The sequence below is a fragment of the Tachypleus tridentatus genome, chromosome 13 (genome assembly GCF_004210375.1).
Source record: "Tachypleus tridentatus isolate NWPU-2018 chromosome 13, ASM421037v1, whole genome shotgun sequence".
Taxonomy (NCBI): Eukaryota; Metazoa; Arthropoda; class Merostomata; order Xiphosura; family Limulidae; genus Tachypleus; species Tachypleus tridentatus.
Genome location: NC_134837.1, coordinates 251,494,101 through 251,515,509, shown reverse-complemented (window position 1 = coordinate 251,515,509; position 21,409 = coordinate 251,494,101). Strand labels below are relative to the sequence as shown.

At 36.0% G+C, this 21,409-nt stretch overlaps 1 protein-coding gene across 4 annotated transcripts in view; it reads left to right on the top strand.

The window, feature by feature from the left end:
* LOC143240056 (uncharacterized) overlaps positions 1-21,409 on the top strand; it is a 65,088-nt gene that overhangs the window by 19,989 nt on the left and 23,690 nt on the right. For all 4 annotated transcript variants that reach the window (XM_076481882.1, XM_076481883.1, XM_076481880.1 and 1 more), the window contains exons 3-4: positions 9,980-10,296; positions 10,977-16,331. In XM_076481882.1, the coding sequence (XP_076337997.1) occupies positions 9,980-10,296; positions 10,977-16,331 (5,672 nt within the window). The remainder of the gene's footprint in view (positions 1-9,979; positions 10,297-10,976; positions 16,332-21,409) is intronic.

Genomic DNA, 21,409 nt, shown 5'->3' with positions numbered 1-21,409 from the left:
CACATTCATCTCTGTTCCTCCCATACCTTCCAACAAACCTCAAGATCCATGTCCTTTAGTTTCAAACACAGGCATTTCTTCTGATACATCTTTTTCTCCCACCACAAGAGACAAAACAATTATTCGTTCGCATCCTCAGTCACTGGATTCCCCTTCCAATAACAAAAACCTGCCACCCGACCCAGAGCAGGATCCATGGAGGTTGATAGACCTCCTCCAACTAAAGACAGTAAAGAAAAAAGACGTGGTCGTAAACCGAAGGGTTCTCCAGCCACTTCACCTACCTGTTCTTAAAAATGGCCACCTTGATACAATGGAACTGTCGAGGTTTACGTTCTAATCTAAATGATATCAAAACGCTGATTGCTTCCGACCATCCTGTTTGTCTTTCTTTACAAGAAACATTTCTCAAAACTGCTGATACTGTCTCCATTCGGCAGTTTTCTCTGTACAGAAATGACAGGTTGTGTGATGGTCGAGTACATGGAGGGGTGGCACTGTTGGTTGATCAACACGTGCCCACCCTGTCTTTGTCACTCAACACACCCTTGGAGGCTGTAGCCATCCGTGTTTCCTTGGGTCATACCATCACTGTTTGTTCTCTGTACCTGTCCCCTGGAGAGACATATGATCAAAATAGATCTTGATGCTCTCGTTGAACAATTGCCATCTCCATTTCTAATCCTAGGGGATTTTAATGGACATCATCCCCTCTGGGGAAGTGCTATTATTGATGGGAGGGGCCGATCTGTAGAGCAGATGCTCTCTGATCACAATCTTTCTCTTTTCAATACTGGTTCTTCCACTTACTTTCATGCACCTAGTCAGTCTTTTACCACTATTGATCTCTCAGTTTGCTCCCCTTCATTATTCTCCCATTTTTCATGGAGGGTTGACAGTAATCCACAAGGCAGTGATCATTTTCTGATCCTTTTGAGAGAGACTGGTCGTGCTCGATGCCACCCTACCCGCGTGCCCGGTGGAAGCTGGATCAGGCAGACTGGTCCACTTTCACTGCTCTCGCAGAACTTGATCCTGCCATCGTAAATCAGCCATCAATAGACGACTGTGTACCAGCGGTAACTGACTGTATTACACATGCAGCTGCTCAGTGTATTCCTCAAACCTCGACACGTTTTTCACGATATCCTCGTCCGTGGTGGAATCCTGCTTGCCACTTAGCACGGAAGGTTCAAAAGCGGGACTGGGATACTTTTCATAGATATCCCACACTTTCAAACCGGGTTGCTTTCCAGCGGGCCCGTGCACATGCTAGGTGGGTAAGGCGTCAAAGCCAGAAGGAATCTTGGATTAAATTCACAACCAGCATATCTTCTACCACCAGTTCCAAGATCATATGGGACAGGATTCGAAAGGTTAATGGACACTACAATTCTATCCCCTCTCGATCTTACTCTCTGATGGTCAGGAGGTGACTGATGTTGAACATCGCTAACACTCTAGGTGAAAGCTTTTGCGGGTATCTAGCACTTCTGCTTGTTCCTCCACCTTCCTGGCCATCAAGACTCGGGCAGAGCGATCACCTCTTTCCTTTCGAACTGACTGTTTCTTTGACTATAATTGTCCCTTTACCCTGGTAGAACTAAAAATGTCCCTTCATCGGTCTGCCAGTACGTCTGTTGGACCTGATAATATTCATTATGACATGCTGCACCATCTATCTTCTGCTTCTCTTGATGTCCTTCTGATTGTTTTCAACCGGATCTGGCAGGAGAATGTTTTTCCTGATGCCTGGTGCCAGGCTATTATTTTACCCTTCTCTAAGCCAGGGAAAGATCCCAAGATTCCTTCAAACTACTGTCTAATTGCTTTGACGAGCCGTCTCTGTAAAACATCAGAAAGGAGGGTTAATGCTCGTCTTGTTTGGTTCCTTGAATCAAACAACCTCCTCTCGCCCACCCAGGTTGTGGGTTCCGTCGACAGCACTCCACCACAGACCACCTAATTCGTCTTGAAACATCTATCAGAGAAGCATTTCTTAACCGCCAACATCTTGTATCAATATTCTTTGACATAGAGAAGGCTTACGACACAACATGGAGGTATGGCATTTTGCGAGACCTCCATACATATGGGTTACGTGGCCATCTACCCATGTTTATTAAAAATTTTTAATGGACAGGAGATTCCAAGTTCGTGTGGGTTCGACACTTTCCTGTTCTTTTGTACAGGAACTTGGAGTCCCTCAAGGCTGTGTATTGAGTGTTACACTCTTCAGTATAAAGATAAATGCCATCACTGAACAACTCCCTCTCACTGTTGTGAATGGGATGTATGTCGACGACTTTCACATCTCATGTCAGTCGTCAAACATGAGATATATTGAGCGGCAACTACAAACCGCCCTCAATTGTGTACGGAAGTGGACTCTGGCGAACGGCTTTAATTTCTCTCTCTCCAAAACTGTATGCATGCACTTTTGCTGTCGACGGGGTATTCACCCTGATCCTGAACTTCATATCGGTGAAGTTTTGCTGCCAGTGGTCCCGGAGACCAAGTTCTTGGGGCTTATCTTTGATCGTAAACTGACCTTTATACCACACTTAAAGCAGCTTCGTGTCAAATGCACAAGAGCACTGAACATTCTCCGTGTTCTCTCTTCTACCAGTTGGGGGGGCAGATTGCTGTTCAATGTTAAAGGTATATTGTGCTCTTATTAGATCGAAACTCGATTATGGATCAATGGTCTATGGCTCTGCCAAACCCTTGGCCTTAAAGATGCTGAACCCATTCATCACCAAGGACTTCAACTCTGCACTGGGGCTTTCCGTACCTCTCCAGTTCAAAGTATATACATTGAATCTCATGAACCTTCTCTACACCTTCGCCGTTTGCAACTATCTTTACAATATACTTCGAAACTTCATTCCTTACCAAAGCATCCCACCTGGAAATGTGTTTTCCTTCCTCGGTGGGCAGTACTTTTTCAGAACAGACGATCTGTCATTGCTGCATTTGGCCTTTGCATCCGGGCGCAATTGGATGAATTGGGTCTGTCCTTGGATAACATTGCAGATTCCACAGGTTGGCCCATCCCACCATGTCTTATTACAGCCCCCAAATGTGACCTTTCTTTCAGTCACCTAAAAAAGGCAGATACTCCAGATTGGAAGTACCGTCTTTTATTCAATGAATATCTTTCAAACAATCATTCAGTTCCCATTTATACAGATGGTTCCAAATCAGGTAATTCAGTGGGCTCTGCTATGGTTTGCTATGGGTCAGTAGTTGCGCGGAGAATCCCTTCTACAGCTTCTGTGTTCACTGCTGAACTGTATGCCATATCTCTTGCCCTGGATCATATTGCAGCTGAGCAGTACTCCAACTGCACTATTTATACTAATTTGCTTAGTTCTATACTTGCCTTGGAATCGCTACACATTAGCTCACATCCTATTCTCACTGATATTCGAAACCAACTGGCCCATTTCTCATTAGCAGCTACTTCAATCCAGTTTTTCTGGATACCAGGCCATGTTGGTATTCAAGGGAACGAGCTTGCAGACATGGCAGCTAAATATGTCTGCTTCAGCACCATCACTCCTATGCCTATTCCATACATGGACTATGGTGTTGTCTTCAAGGCTCGGCTCCGTGCCAGCTGGCAGTCCACTTGGAGTGAGCAACGTGACAACAAACTTTTTCAAATCAAACCCAAAATTGTACTTTGGCCATCTAGCTTCCGTAAAGTTCGTAAGGAGGAAGTTGTTCTCACTAGGCTACGCATTGGTCACAGTTTTTTAACTCATCATTTTCTTTTATCTGGAACTGATGCACCAATGTATAGTTTGTGTAACACTCAAATCACTATCAGCCACGTTTTACTTTCTTGCCATCGTTACAATTCTCAACGACGGCAATATTTTAAACATATTTTTTCCCAGGGTCAGTCTGTGACATTGGACAGAGTTATTGGTGATGGTGACTCTGTCCACCTTGATAATGTTTTTAATTTTTTAATGGCCATTAATCTTTTTAATCTTATTTAAGTGTTGCATATTTATTCATTACACCTTTTTAATTGTGGTTCCTTTTTTACAGTTTTAATCTCTTTCCTTCAATTTGACATTGGACAATGGCCAGAACATTAAATAACTTGACACCAGGACTGGAAAGGCCAACTTCAGGTGACTAACGCTACTGTTTGAACTATCCGTTTGAACTACTCGTTAGTCGTCCTGGCGAGTTGTTATTATACTTTTGCTGCATATTATTTCACACTTTTACTACTTAACTTTTTAGTACTGGCCATATTGACTCATAACCCAGAACCAGGACTGGAAAGACCAACTTCAGGTGACTGACGGTGATTTTTATACTTACCTGTTAGTCTTCCTGGCAGATTATGATCATTACCATTCTGCTACAGGTAGTTCTTTACAACTTTGTTGACTGGATGTCAGTATTGGTTTTTACGCCATTTTCTGTTTTAATTGCCGTTTTGCTTTTATCTTCAATTACTTTTACAAATTTTATTCCATTTACTTGTCTTTTATTTTTTGCTGGACATTTGGCTACTCATTGTTACAATTTTGCTATGTATCTTTTAAAACTTCTATTCTTTTACATTTTGATACTGGTTGCTATGACACATAACCCAGAACCAGGACTGGAAATACCAACTTCAGGTGACTGATGGTGGTTCTTGAACTTACCTGTTAGTCTTCCTGGCAGGTTATGATCATTACCTTTTTGCTAGAGTACATACCTTACAACTTCTTATACTCTGCCTTCTATCTTAACATTGTAGACTAGGTGTCAACATTGGTTTTATACTTTTTTGTTTTACCTTCATTTCCATTTATGTCTATTACTACATTTATTTATTTATTTTTTTTTACATTTTTACCGATTGTCTGGCGCAGATAGCCTCGCTGCTTTGTGCCATAAAACACTAAATCACTCACTCACTCACTTTTACAAAAATCTGAAACAGACAGACACATAAAGTGTGTGTATATATATACCAAAAATGTACATCTACTTGAATGCTTATAGTAACTTCTGTTGTATGTATTAAATATATTTATCATTTGATAAGTAATTGTTCTTAAGGAACTATTATACTCTTTGAAATTCTTTATATTTCCTTTCATGATTTTAATAATAATTAAAATATAAGTACATCTTTTCCATCATAAGATAATTTGCTTTAAATATAAAGAAAGAATAAATATAAATTTATTTAAATTTCTGTGTCTTTACCTTTCTGTTATATAAATAAACCACTAACATCATTTATTAAAGAACTTTCTAAGACAGGGGTTCCCAACCTTTTGGCACTCGCGACATGAAAATGTTATCCCAAGCTACTTCTAACAAGGCTACGTGATTCCCCTGTCAAGGCTTCGCAACTCCCCTGCCAAGGCTTCGCGACCCCCCAGTTGGTTGGGAACCCCTGTTCTAAGATAACTTTAAGAAAGTAAACTTTCTCCAAGGTTGGAGTTTTATTTTAATATTGTTTTTGAATTTTATGTTAACTGTATATGACTTGTATTGTAGTGGAAGTTCTGTTCTTCTAATTTACATTATTCTTTTTTCTCTACATTTCATATCATGAAATATAATTTTGACTGCATTAGTCATTTCTTCACAGAAGAAATAATTAGTGTATCAGAATCACTGCTGAAAAGTTTGTGTATGATTCATGCATATGAATGAATTCTCACCCCTACATCTAATAGTGCAAACTGCACTAGTCTGTAATGCAACCAGTATTAAACTCTCTCTCTTTCTGTGAATAGAAGGAGAACACATCCTCCTTGAATGAACAGTGCACCCTGTATAGACCAAAATTTCATTCTTTGTTCATACATTTTGTTTTGTCCTCTGAAAAAAATAAATAAATAATAGAATATTTTGACTTCTGAATTTTAAAATGCAAATTTTTATCTTTCTCAATTTTTTCTTTATTTCAATGGAATATTAAAGAAAAAACAATTTCATGGATTATTTAGGTTAAGAATTCTTGTATCCATGGTACTGAAACCTCTCAAGGTCTAGACCCTTCTCAATAGGAATACTTTTCTAACACTTCAGAAATGACTGAAGGCACTTTTGATAGTTAACAGTGTTACCACTACTGTGCATTATGTTTGTTCTCTGTTACCTTCTTTGTCTTTGACCTAGGACCATATTCTCCTGCTTTTGTAGTTTTTGCTGAGGTTATTGCATTTTTGGATGAGTTTATCAGCTCATTCCATCTTTTATCTTTATTTTTGGATGGTGGCTTTCGATACTTATGGTGGGCAGAACACAGATTCACTGCTGGCTAAAATCTTAAGGCCAATGAACATAAAGAAAAAATATGCATTTTGAGTAGAGCTTTGAAAGATGAAAATAAGAAAAGATAAAAATACCTTTTTAGCATTTAATAGGGAAAATATGAACACTATGAAATTAGCCTAAATACTAACTGGTCAAAGGTTTAAGACCATACCAAAAAGAAGTCCTAAACAGGGTAGGAAATCCCTAACAAGAGGACTCAGTAGTGAGTTGCACGGCCGTCATTACGAATAACTTCAAACATTTGCTTTGGCATGGTCAATATAAGCTTTTGCAGAAGGTTGGCTGGAATGTTATTCCAAGCGATGTAGATGGCTTCACGATGATCATGCACTGTTTTGAATTGTCGTCCATTTCTATAGACTTCCCTTGCCATCCACTCCCAAACATTTTCAACGGGTTTCAGTTCAAGCAAACACATTGCATGGTCCAAAGGAATCATGTTATTTACCATGAAAAAGCCCTTTGTTCTGCAGGCATTGTGGATTGCAGTGTTGTCCTGCTGAAAGATTTAGTCTTTTCCACACAAGCAAGAGCCTTCAGTTAATAAGGATGGTCTCTCCAACATGCCAATATAGCCAACTGGTTTTTGACGCCCCTGTATAACCTGTTCCATGGAAGGAGAAAGCACTCCAGATCATGATTGAACCTCTTTCATTGTGTTGTGTAGAAAATGTCTCCTGTGGGATATCCTTATCGTGCCAGTAATGTTGGAAACCATCTGGACCATTCAGGTTAAATTTTTTCTCATCACTTTTCTATGCCCCATGTCTGATGCTTCTCAGCAAAGTTTAACCAAGCTGTTTTGTGGTGTGGAAGAAGGCGTGGCCTTTGAAGATGTTTATAGATTTTAAAGCCTTTCTCTTGTGGATGCCATCTTATTGTTCTTAAGCTGCATTCTGCATTCATAAGGGTCTTAATCTGGTTTGATGATCGGCTGGTGTCTTGCCAGACAACCCATTGTATCCTCCTGCTCAATGCTGGCAAAATTTTCTTGGACCGACCACTTGAAATTCTTGTTCCATACCCCTCAGGGTCTTTTAAGAAATTTGCAACAGTAGTTTTACTGTGCCAAATCTCACCAGCTATGGCATGTTGAGAGAGGCCTTGCTTTTGCAGCTCGACAAATTTGCCACGTTTAAACTCTGTCAACATTTTAGCCTTTCCTATAGTTTTACCCAATGTAACACAGGAGATGTCAGTGGGAGATGTTGACAACGCTAATGCTTGTACACAAATGACTAAATTTCATTATGTGTTTACCGAATAACGCTTTGTTTCAGCGTGGTCTTAAACTTTTGACCAGCTAGTATTTAGGCTAATTTCATAGTGTTCACATTTTTCCTATTAAATGCTAAAAAAGTTTTTCATTTTTATTTTCCCTTTTCTTATTTTCATCTTTCGAAGTTCTACTCATATAAGTGGTCGAGTCTAACAACGCAAAATGCATGTTTTTTTTTTATTGACCTTAAGATTTTGGCCAGCAGTGTAGCTCATTATAGATTTTCAGTCATCAGCAGTAGTAGCTCATTATATAGCTCTGTGCTTAATTCAAACAATCAATCAGTCATCTTCTCACATTACTTTTGTCTGGTCCTTTGAAAAAATGGACATATTTCTCTCATAAAGTCTGTTTTTCTTGCACACTCTTCTTGGTCATCTGCCCTCATGTTTAACAGTTCAAGTTGAAGGTTTGTTATTGGTCCATCTGCCATTCTCATTTTACAGGTCGTGTGACTTTTCTTCAACTTAGTTTTTTTATTTGGTTTTTCAAGTGCAACTTTGTCAGCAACCTTCTGTCTTTTTTTTTCCCTGACCATCCTCTTTTCTTTTATTTCTGCACTCTTCCTTCCTTTTCAGAACTAGGGCTGGGTGCTTGGTTAATTGTATGCTTTCATTGACCACCCTCCCTTCTATATCTTTTCTGTAGAATCATTCAGACCCTAATCATCTCTTTTGTTCTGTGTAGGCAATACAGTGTTACTTTTCTTGCATAGTTCTCTGTAGAGATGGTCAACATCATCTTATTGCTATGGAATTTCTCTTTTTTTTTTAACACTTTAACCCTACTTATCTTTCCTCCATAAGGGATGACACTTTTTGTATTTTTAATATCTTATTCAATTACATTTACCTTCTCATGGCTTGTTGTGCCTCTGACTGTTGACATCTCCTGACATTTTTGTGTTACATTACCTTTATCACACTGGTCTCATCAATCTCTGTGGTTGTTGTTCTTATTCTTCCAATTGTCATTCTTCAGTTGTCCCAGAGGCAATAACCCTCACTCCCCAAAATAAATAAAAAAATATACAAAAAACAAGGAGACACAGGAGCCCACTGAGTGGGGAGTTTTTCTTCATGAGTAATACTTTCTTATCTCAAATTTTAATGGTCTAGCAGGTGAGGGGATTTTATGCAAATGATTTTAACATGCACAAAATGTTTGAGGCAAGTACTGTGTAAAGAGGATGTGTCAATCTCTTATTGGTGAAGAGGTATAATCTACTGTTGGTTGTACTATTCCGTTACTGCATATAGACACATTCAAACTTTTGGTGTATATTACAGGTTTTTGAAAAATGTGTTAAAGCATGAACTATTTTTTTATGTGGAGTGGTAAGTATCTATCTAAAGTATATTTTGAGGTACAGAAAATGTTAATTTTTTCTCACGTGAGTAATTAGCTATTATTAAAGAGAAATAAACTTGGGTTTCTCAGGATTTTGTCACTTGTTTTCAGTGCAAACAATTAAGGAGATTTTCTAATGCAAATCATAGTATTTCATAATTTTTAAAGAAATAACCTTAAAAATTATTATAGCTTTTTTTTTTAATATAGTGATGAAAACTGAAAGAGAAATTTTAGTTTATAGAGTTTGATATATGTTGGCTTTTTTATTTTGAAATCTAATAATCCTAACTGCTTTTCTGTTATATAGTTGGATCTAGAAACAAGTTCAAAATTAATAAAGTCTTTTAATACATACCTTAGGATATTCAAAGTTCAGTTGGTTAAATAATTAGCAAAACATTTCTTTAGTTATTTTATTCAAATTAAATGTAGTTTTGGTATGATTGGCTAAATATAGATATTTTTATATGAATCTGTGCTTTTACTTGCTTATAATGAGTATGTATGTTTGTTATAAGTAGGCTTTTTTTTCAAGTATTGTTATTGTTTATGTGGAAAATTAAACAGCAGTTCTACACTTGCAGTTATTTTGTACATGTACAAATACAGGAAATTTGTATGTGTAAAAATAACTTGTACATCACATCAAATCACATTTTTCACATCTTCTCACCAAGTTAATGATTTGCAGTTATTTTGTACAGATACAAGTTAAAATATTTATTAATAACATAATTCACTTACAATGTACTTTTTGTGGATTTATCAGGCATTTTCTTTAAAAAAGAATTTCCAGAAACGTCTTACTCATATATTGCCATTTAGTGTTTTAAGTCAAATTTTTAATGAATCTCTTAAAGACTCATATGATATGCATATCTGTTTTAGTAGAGTAAGGGGTAAAATACCTTGTATTCCATTTTACACCTGACTATGGAAAACAAAATGTTTATAAACTATTAATAACTTCTTTTTTTTCAGGGTGGTGGTGGCATAAGTTTGTAATGAAATTTTGTAATACTTTTTTATTTCTTTCAGCCCCAGTGAGTGTCATTTGACTTCTTTATCTGATGTTGTTATGTACCTGCAAACAGAAGGAACTTGTAAGTGTGGACTAGAGTGTCCTGTTGTTCCAAGTAAGGTCTTTAACTTCAATCCAGCTGTACAGTCAAAAGCTTGGGCTCTTACAGACTCTTGTTGGAATGATGCTAGTAAGTTATGTATTCATAAACGGAAAACTGTGGCCATGGCAACATTTCAAAATAGCACAAGCCTTAACCCATCTTCATCACCTTTGAAACTTTCTTCTCAGTCAGTACATTCGTGTAGCTCAGTGACAGCAATAAAAAAGAAAGGTGAGTCTCTAATACTTGCAAAAAAAACAGTTACATGTATTTAAGAAAGATATTGTTTCTTTAGTTTGATATTTATATTTCAAATGTATTTCATAAAAAACAATATAAAACTATAGATGCACTATGCTTACAACAGGTATGTAATTCATGGCGTTATCTTAAAATTGACAACTTTGTGACATTTAGTCATATGCACTGTTAAGAATGTCAGATATTTTAATGCTATGTAGTAGATTGGTATATTTAATATGCAAGTTAGATATGAAACAAATTTATATGGAGTTGTTTGAAATTCGATCACAAAACACTTGGAATATTGTGAAGCTAAGAATTTACATATTATGGTTAGATACCTAGAAAAAATATACCTAGTTTTTTTGTTATAGAACATGAACAAGTTTTATCTAATTTATATTTTTTAACATACTGTAACTGTATTACTGTTATCCTCTTGTGGAATCACAGTTTTTCTTTTGGCAGTCCTTATTTTGAAGAAATAAATTTACCTTGTGCCCACTTGAACATAAATAATTTTCTTATTTTCCTGCCCTCTTTGAAATATAAGAATATTGTTTTGAGACATGATGCTTTTAATGTTTCATAAAGTAATTGCTTAACAGTTAACAGGTTAAAGACTAGCATATCATAAGTATTAAAGTAGAAATTTTTATTTTCTACAGATTCATCCTCTTGTAAGAAGAAAAAAATGAGAACGAAAAACAAAAGTCCTTTTGATGGAGTCCTTGTTTCTGAGTTGTTGGCACAAAGAGATAAAATGGGTTTAAGGAAAGAAAGTAAAAATAATAATCTGATTCTTAGTTCAGTTGCTGTTGAAAAGAACCACTGTTCTTTATCATCATATAGCAATAGTCCTGTTAGCAGTCAAGCAGGTAACATGCTGCCAACACTGTTACCCAGTGAAGATAGAAGTAACTTTCAAAGGTTCTGCACACCACAAGAATTACTTCTGGTTGATGCTCCTGTTCATAATAACAGCATGAGAGTTTGCCCAAATAACAGTCAGTATCCACAGAGTAAAACCAGTAATGAACTTTTTGTGTGCACAACAGCAACATCTTGTTCCACTGCACCTTCTACCTTCAGCAGCATTTCACATTTAGGTCCCTGTGGAGTTCACTTAAATATGTCAAATGTACAAAGCTTCTCTCAGAGAACAGAATCAGGTGATAAAAGACATACTTCTTTGGATACATCACGAGTAGGCCAAGTATCCATTTCACTCCCCTTGGGTCATCATATGCAGTCAGGGCAGCCATTATTACCAATACAGCAAAATTTGCAGACTCCAGCAACTAAAAGCTCAGAAATTCTCCATGGACCTTCACCACAATCAGTAGTACGAGGTAATGTTCTTCATTCCCAGCTTCAAGTTAACCAGTGTATTGGTTTAGGTGGACAATTAAATTCTTGTATGATGCTCCCTGGAGTTTGTCCTTCATATCCACGAGCACCTGTGATGCAGCAACATGGTTCAGCGCATGAAGAATTAAATTCTTGTTTAAGCAATAATGAAGTTTCTACACCAGCCACACAAAAACTTGCTCCGAACTTTTTTTGTCGCTCTGCCACAGACCAGTCTGGCAGTTCTCAGGTTGGAGATGGTACTTTCAGTCCTAATGGTCGGCAGAAACTTAAAAAGTCTTCAAAAGTGAATAACACTGTACGGCTTTTTGATCGTGGATCTCCATGTCCAAATGTAGATGTAAGGCAAATTCCTCCCGAGCATCATCGACCTCCTACTGGCACTCTAGCAAGTCAGACAGTGTCCAAGAGAAGTGCAAGTACTCCAATTGTGGGTGTAAGTAGTGAATATCTAGCCACTTCACAGGGTGGTCAGTCTTTGACTTGCCCTCAAGGCATTCCTGTAAGATGGTGTAGCTCTTCCAGTAGTCAGAATGAAATTGTAGATGCTGTTGTTAGTAGTTTGCCCACTCATAATTTAAATGATCAAGTTACTCAATCTTCCATACCAGAAACAGGTAGTGGAATACTATCTTCTAATTTAAATAACATGTTTGATGTTAGTAACACAGATTGGACTTCAAATTGTTCAAAACTAACTGTTTCTGTTGATGCAGAATTACCATTACAAAAAAGAAATATGTTTCCAATTATGGATTCTCAGACTTCCTCTGTAAACACAAGCAGGTTATTGAATAAGAATTTGGAATCATTTCCTGTAAATGCTATAAATCGAGTGCAAAATAGTAGTGAGGTAACAGCTGAAGAAGGCTTTGATGTTAATTCTTTGCCAAAGGTTGGCCTTCAAAATTCTGTTTCATGTTTTGGACCAAGTACAGAGATAGCAAACTGTAATGGATCATACCCTGGTATGTTGGTACCTAACATTAATAATAACCATTTCTCTACTAATTTACATGCTGCAGTAAATCTTCAAACACCATCAAGCATCCAAGCTTCTCCTTCAGTTGTGAAGATTCATGTTGCACCCCAAACTAACCAGATATCACCAGTTCAGGTCATTCAGCAAGTCGGAATGATTGGCTCTCAACAAGTGCGTCCCAGTGTGATACAGACCCAATCAGTTAGCTCAGACGGAACAGAGAATACAGCTAATGGAAGCACTCCCTCTGTTGAAAATATGACATCATCAACTTTTGTTCAGTTTCCTGGCCCAAATGGAGCTGTACGTTCTCCATTATGGCAACATAATGCATCCTCTGGTATTTTAGTGCAGAATGTATTCAGCCAGCTCAGTCAACGTGTTTATACTGAATACACACCAAATACAGTTTTACCAACTGCCTCAAGAACCCAGTTTGCTCAACACCTAAATGGAATGGTACTGCCTACAGGATTTCCAGGTATGTCAAATTCCCAGCAAATTCTGATGACTCCTGATGGTATACGAGTACCAGTTGGAGGACCAGCTGTAAATTCCATACCTACACCTGTTGGGGAAGCACAGCCATTTGGTCCAACCCAACAGTTATCCCAACCACTATTAATATCTGATGGATTGAGGCCAAACTTGCTACAGTCACAGCAGCTTGTACAGAATGGTTGTTTTATAATTGGATCATCTCAACCAAGTTTCACTGTAAGAAATCCTCATCTGTCAAGTCACAATATACCTTTGGGTGTGGGAGAAGGTCCATCACAATGTGCAAACATTTCTTTAACAGTTCAGAATGATAATTCAGGAACTTTGATTTCATCTCAACCTTACACAAGGGTTGGAGCTATTCCTTTAGCAGCTTCTACAAATCAGAAAAACACAAATACAATGCAGTCTTTTGAACGATCACTTCCTGTAACGCAACAACCAACAGTTATATATGATAGACACGAGCTTTCAAGTTTGGCTCATTCAGAAGAAAATGGTTGTTCACAGATCTCTGCAACTGTGAGCAGTGGTGGGTGTGTTTCTTCAGTAAAGCCAGTTACGGCAACTAATGCAGTTGCTACAGTCTCCAGAGGTGTACTCATCAGTGCCAATACTGTAGCAGACAACAATTCTTTACCTGGTACTGCTTCTTACAACCGTCCAAGTGCTTCAGCTTGCAATTCTGCAGTTAACCAACCACTTAAAAACATTAATGGTATGCCAGTGCCAGGACAACTTAGATTGAATAACTCCATGCCTCCTCTTTCTATACCTAACGTGACAACAGTAACTACATCCATGACCCAGGTTATACCTGCTGTGGGAATGGTACCGCAAGTTCTAAGCCAGCCAGCACAACCTGTGATGCAGGTTTTTAATTTATTATCTCTTCCAGCTATGCAAAATACTGTTCTTATTCCTCCTGGACAAAATTTCTTGCCTGGACCTCTACGAATTGAACAGCCTTCTCCAGTAATTGGTACTCCAACACATCCAACAAATATTACTTCAATATTAGGGGGGTCCACTAGTGCATTAGCTACTACCCCACTTCCTTTATCCAGCCCCACTTCTTTTGTTACTCTATCAGCTCAACAGGATGAAAGTAGAGGAAGGTCAGAGCTTTATTCTAAATCAGTATCTCGGCCTAGCTCTACGTGTAGTACTCCTTTGTCCAGTAATGGCTCCATTTCTTGTGTTCAAAGTGATGATTCACCAAATTTCTTTCATACACCAAATAGAAAGAAGTCAAAAGAGGGGAAAAAAAAACCGGGAAGTCAAACAGTAGCCTCCATGTTGCAAAGTGGAACTCAGAACTCTTCTATGTTATTTCCAAGCATTACCATTACACCTCAACAGCAAACCCAGCAAGCTCCAGTCCTCCAGACTTTCACTGTACTGCCTCCATCTTCAGTTCAGCAATCCAGACAGTTAATGCAGCAACAGCAACAGGTTATAAGTTACAATGGCATGAATCCAGTCATACAACAACAAATGTTATCTTCAGGATTTGGAAACCAAGTGAATCTTCTTCAGCCATTTGGCATGATTGGGCTCCCTTCAGGTGGTGGAGCCAGTGTAATGCAGAACATCCCTTTGCAACAGTATGTTTCTGGACCTTCTTTTCACTCCATTGCTTTTGTGCAGAACCCTCAAAATATCAGCTCTTTTCCCCAAGAACCATCCGTTTTAGTACAGGGTCCTTCTAATTTTGGGATTCAGTCTAACCCAGTACAATGTGCCTTTCCTGATGGTTCCTTTGTTTCTAATGTGATTCAACCCAATTCACATGTTTCTGGAGCAGATGTGATCTTGAGTCCCAACATTCAAGATAATTCTTCAGCAGGAGGTATTCCACGAGCCATCATTCATCATCAGGGATCCACACCAGTGGTCAGTCATAATATGATATCTGCCTCTGTTAGTACTCCATCATCATCGTTACCTTGTAATACGTTAATACCTACAACAGCAACGAGTCACTTAAACTATATTAGTTCAAGCTTAAATAGTCAGACTTCTTTAGGTGGTGGGTTTACTGCTCACTCATCTTCAGCAGAGGAAAACTTGCCTGAATTGTCACTATGTATGGTGAATAAATCAAGTGATCTTGAAGAGTCTTCTAGAGCTAGAAGTGTTGGAGTTCAGAGTGGAGAAATGGAACATAATGCAGCTGTGCAGACAGTCACCTCAGTAGATTCAGTGTGTATCCCAGTGAATGAACCTACACCATCAACAGAAGCCATTACAGTTGCCCCCAAACAAAACATTGACATTGGCAGTGCCTCTTTACAGGAATATAATGAAACAGAAGAAGAAAGCATGTTTCAGCCTTGTGAAGAAGAGGCTAGTGAAACTCTGTGGCCAGACCCTGTGAATCTGTCTGCAGCTGTAAGAGCAGTCATGCAAGAAGGTAGAAATAATGTCAGAGACAGCCCAGTGCCTGATTATCCCGGTGAGTCATTCAGCAAAGAAGAAACTTCATTGTCTACTGATGTTCATTCACGACTTCCAGATCAAGACATTGAACATCTTGATAGTGTTCAAAACTGTGAAAGTACCGACTTTCAGCAACAGACAGTATCTGAGGTGAACTTAGCTCTTGACTTGAGTAGAACATGGACCTACTCAAATCCATTTGTGAAGGAAAATAATCACAGTTTACTAGAAAACCAGAAAGCCAGTAAAAGTTCTCTTGTAAAACATGGGTTAGAGGAACCCAATGACAGTATAAAGAATCTTCAAACTAAGTGGGGTACTTGTTCATTAGAAACCTTGCCAATAGATCAGCCTGATAATGCAGGTGAAAATGCTTCATCTGCTTCTTCTGATACCTCTGAACAGTCTTTGTCAGGTGCAGATAACCATTCCATAAGTGATTCAGGTGTAGAGTCCAGTCAGGAGCCAATGAACCTTGTTTGTGGCCGGGATGAGAGGGAAGATGAAAACAGAATATGTTTAGAAAGCAGAGATGGAGCACTGCAGTCATCAGCAAACTCAAAGATATTGGAAGGAACTACTAACTCCCTTGTCACTGTCACTCGGACAGTTGTGAACCAGAACTTTGAAACAGAGACGTGTAAAACTGAAAGGTGGTCTGGAGTGAAGAGGAGAAGAAGGGAAGTGTTTCCTATTTCTCAGGAAGATGGCGATCAGGACTCTGATGGTAATCAAGAAAATATATTTGAATTATTTTAAAATGCATCAAACTTTCATCAATATCCATTATCATTATGCTGGAATCTAAGCATGAATAATTTTATGATGGTCCTGAAATGTTGCATATTTAAGTATACAGTAATATGGTTATAGAATAAAGATTTAAAATGTTGTTGAATGTTGTGAGTGACATAAAAACTAATACAGAAAAAGGAAAAAAATTAAATACTTTTTTTATATCTTAGTTTAACATACTAAATCAGCTGCATTTCATCAGAAGTATATTTAGGGATAACATATTTTCTTTATTTAACTAACCTGTACTTATTTAGATATCTTTCATAGATATGAAAGTAATGTGTGTGTGGAGGGATTGGATGTTATGTTTATCAACTCTAATAATATTAACTTATTTTTAGTTTGGGAATTAGAAATGGTAAATGAAATCCAAACATTTATATCAGACTTTCAATTTTTGGAATGTATGCCCAATCTCCATTATACTCATTGTTTAAGGTTGGGACACTGTAGAGTATGCTTCTAAAAATAATGGATATACTCATTTCAATTTATGAGATTAATAGAATACATGACCATATCAACATATAGTTAAGAAATCAAATATTTGTTCACCGATAGTTCCTAAATTAAAATTTAAACACCTGTTTCCCAAGTAATGTGTGGCTTAGTACTTTAAAGGTTACTTGATTAGTACTTAAGTGTTACTTTGAGTGAGAGTTTGAAACAAGGCAGCAGCCATGAGCTTGTAACCAGACATGCCGATCTGTTTGGGTATTGGCATTTCTTAGGTCATATAAAGCTCTTGATGAACAAAAGTAAATATTTTTGGTATTTATACAGCAGGATTAAAATTATTATGCTCCTTATAGATAAATAATGAACATAAAGACAGGTTAACCCTTTCATGATGAGCTTAGTGTTATATCATGAGTTAATTATTTATACTATAACTTTTGATGCAGTATATGCCCCTCACAAAATTTGGTAGACTTTTAGTAAAGATTACAAGTCTTTTGTACATAAAAAAAAATTTTTTTTTAATGAAGTTATATTTATAAAAGATTTGTTTCTGAAAATATTGACTCTGTTTTGTTACTAGTCTTTGTGCAAAATGATTATCATGTTATGGTTAAAAACTATACTTCGTCTCTAAAATTTCAAATATTTTTGTAATCTAAAAACTGCTCAATACATTTCAAACGTTTGTTTTTAGTAGAACTTTGTATTTTGTTGGTTATTTTCTCTACCCTAACTATATGGGGGCTTTCAATTTGACTGATCTCATAACCATCATAAAAAAAATATGAAATAAATATAAATTTTGCTTTCTTTTTTCTAGAATGGCAAAAGATTATAACAAAAATATTTAATCTAAGTAGCTTAAATCTCATAGCATTATACATTTAAATAAATTTATTGTATGTTTTATAATGACCTTTCAGTCATATCTGGCTAACACTTCAGAACCTGCATTGACATGGCACATGTTGTTATTGTATCCAAAAATGTAAACTGACCTTTAATCTTTACAAAGTGACATGTTTTGACCATGTTTTAGTGAACTAGTATTTGGTAAAATACAGTCTTATTTGAATTATTATACCTTATATATGTATGTAGGTTTTTAATGTTTACAAAGGAGTTCTTAAATTGTTTTTCTTAAAACATAAAACAGTGAATAAATAAGTATAGAAAACAATTACGTCTTCTAATTAGACAACCTTTGTACTCATTTGCTGCTTGCTATACATTTTTAAGCCTTTTCAAATTTTGCATGTGTAGGATGTGAAACAAAATAATTTTTTTAGAAATGTTATATATACATTTAAAATAACCCCCCAAAAATTAAATAATTATATTAATACCCTGGAATTCCACTACAATTTATCAGACTTTGGGACTAAGTTGTATTTTGTCTTTAAAAAAAATGTAATTTTCAACATACTAAAGGCACAACCTACTTGCTTGAAATATTAGTTCAATAGAATGAGATAGCTTTCCAGTACTTTAAAATGACTGAGAAAGTGACTAGGGTGATGGTCTGAGCTGTCAATTGTTTATTCACATGTATATTGAAGTAAGTGTACATAAGGGACCATTTCCAAAAATGGAAAGAGGTGAATGGGCCACTCTGTTTGATTTGGTACATAAGCCATATCTCAACAAGTAGAAAATATAGGAGGTTCTTATTTTATATTCCAGCTTGTTAATATTTGTAATTTGAGTTTCTAATTTGTATGAAACTATAAACTTAGTATTTTGACATCATAAACATGTAATCTGAACCATTGCTGCATTCAACATACCACATGACACAGAAATAAAATATAAGTCTTTATTAGAAAATATTTACTTTCAAATTAAGAAATTAACTAAAATCTAATACTAAAACTTGAATAATAATCTACAATTTGTTATCAAACTTATTGACATAAATTCATAAAATGTAGTTCAATAAAATTTTAAATGCAAGTAAAAAAAAAAAAATGCGATGATATAACCTTTAACAAGTGACCCACTATGATAAACTTAACTGTCAAGTGTCTAAATTACACATATTAATCTATTACACTTTTGTTTTAAAGAAGAATAAAATTTTCCAGTTAATGATTAGTGTAAATTAAATATTTTCTCTGAAATGTTGATACTAATGATTTATGGGAATTTTTCTGAAATTGTAGTCTTGCAGTCCATTTAAAAGTATAATTCGTAACAAAGGTCAAATGCAGATCACTTTAATATGAGTATATCTTTGATTTACTTTAGGTAAATAAATAAAGAGAAACAACATTTCTGCAAAAGGAAATAAACTTTATTTGTAATATGAAAATCAGAAGTAACAAAGTAATGTAAATATATAGAATTCTGAATAAATCATTATTGGGCAAGTTAAAAACAAGTTAATCCACTTATAGTGAGAAAACAAGAGAATTCAGGAGGGCAATAAGGAATGACTATGTTGAACTATGTTGAGTATTTAGTATTTATATGACATGAAAATTCCTCAGTGTAATGGATTTCTCTGTCATTATGCATTCAAGTCAGCCAAGTTCTGTTTACTCTGGATTGTACTTAAGGCTTTACTCATATTGAGGTTATAGTGGGTCCTTTCCAGATGTGTGGACTACTTTTTGTCTGATCTCAGTATCACATTACTTGTGTCTTTTATCAGAACTAGGGATATTCTGTCCCTTTTTTTTTCATCTGATTTTCTTTCCAATTGTGTTCTTTACAGCCTACTTAAAATTGAAAGTGTCCAGTCTTTTTATGAAGGAACTCATTCATATGGATTTTAATGAAGTTTTTACTATAATGCATTTGGCATTTGGAGATCTCCACAATTACTGGAAGTATTTCTTAAATGTAAGGGTTTTTGAGATTTATGGTTATTCTTTTCTCAGGAGAAAAAAATTTCAAAATTTTATATTCTAATCCTATCTTCACACCTAGGAAACATTTTTTTTTGAGTGTACCATTTTTTGTTTCCTCTATTTTCCTTCTTGCATATCTCAGTCATAATCTACTTCACCTTAATTGCACATTTCTGAAATTCTTGATTTTGAAATTTAGTTTTTCTTATTTCTAGACCTATGATTCCATTTGTTTTTTTCTTTTAGGGATTAATTGTTGATGTTTCATTGTAACATCACTTTAGGCTTGACAGTGTTCTGTTCCTTTGTTTTGCCCAACAGATTGAATATTACTGATCAACAGTTTTTTACTTTCACCACTCCAGTAGAGCAACTTTGGACTTTTTATTCTTTTTGCTCTTAAAATAAAGAGCATTTCATTTAGTGCATTTTAGGCTTACAAAGCAGCACTTGTAATTATTTCTGTGTTTTGTCAATGATTTTCCCCATTCACCCTCAATTAAAAAAATTAAATAAAACTTGCTGGTAATTGCTGTTTTTTTTTTTTAATGGATAATTTATATATTTTATGGGCATAGCAGTATGTATGGAGACTTGCAGCATTAGAAACCAGGTTTCAATATTTGTGGTGAGCAGAGCTCAGATAGCCCATTGTGTTGTTTTGTGCTTAATTACAAACAAAGTATATCTAATGATTTGTCTTTTCTTACTTAATACTTTGTATAAAAAGTAATATTGTCTTCTTTCTTTCTCTCTCTGTTGCATATGTAGACTGTTGTAATTGTAGGTAGGATGAAGTTCACCCATCTGTTTATCTTTAGCTCTGCAATATACAGATTATTCTACTTTGTTCAAATAAGCTTTGCAGGAGTTTCTTGATGGTTTAAAATCCATTACTTTTTTTGTTGGAATTTCAACAAAATAACAAGATGTAATTAAAACAGTTTCTAATTTACCAGCTGAAATGTTTCTAAAATGTAAGTGCAAATATATTTTTAAAAAAATTGCTAAAACCAAGAACTTATCTTCTGACCCACTTTTTATGAATTCTTTTTTGAGATCTGAAGTGATGTGATGCTCGCAGGATATTTAGATTTTAGGATTAAAATAGAATAGTGGATGTGGTTCCCTTAAATTATTATTTTTTTAGTAATGGTCTGTAGGTGGAGAGTTTGGTGTTTTACAAATGAAGTAATTAAGGATGGTGTTTTTTAATAGCTGATTTGATATTGAATTACTGATGATTTCAGTTCACACTACTGATCTCTTCGCAAAATGTTTGCCAACACCTTGATACTGCTGCTGAAACATTTTTTTTGCATGCTTCAAGCCATTGTAAAAGTTCTCAGCCTTGCACGTAATAGGGTAATTATGCTATTCTATGATGTAATCCACATTAACCATTTTTATACACTATCAGGAGGTTAACACAACTGGCACTCCCCTCAAGCATTGTGTGTAAACAAAAAATCATTATTTGAAAACAGTAATCACCTCTGCAGAACAAAGAGCTGTTACTTTATACATCTGCTTAGAACACTTGTGCATTCCACAAGTCTTGAACAGAACTCCATTTCTACGTGTATTAAAGTGGAATGCACCAGAGGGCTTTAGTCTGATGATCATTAGACTGAAGCCATCTGGAAGTAAAGAGCAATACATTCTGGGTGTAAAGTAGTTTGTCTGAAAACTA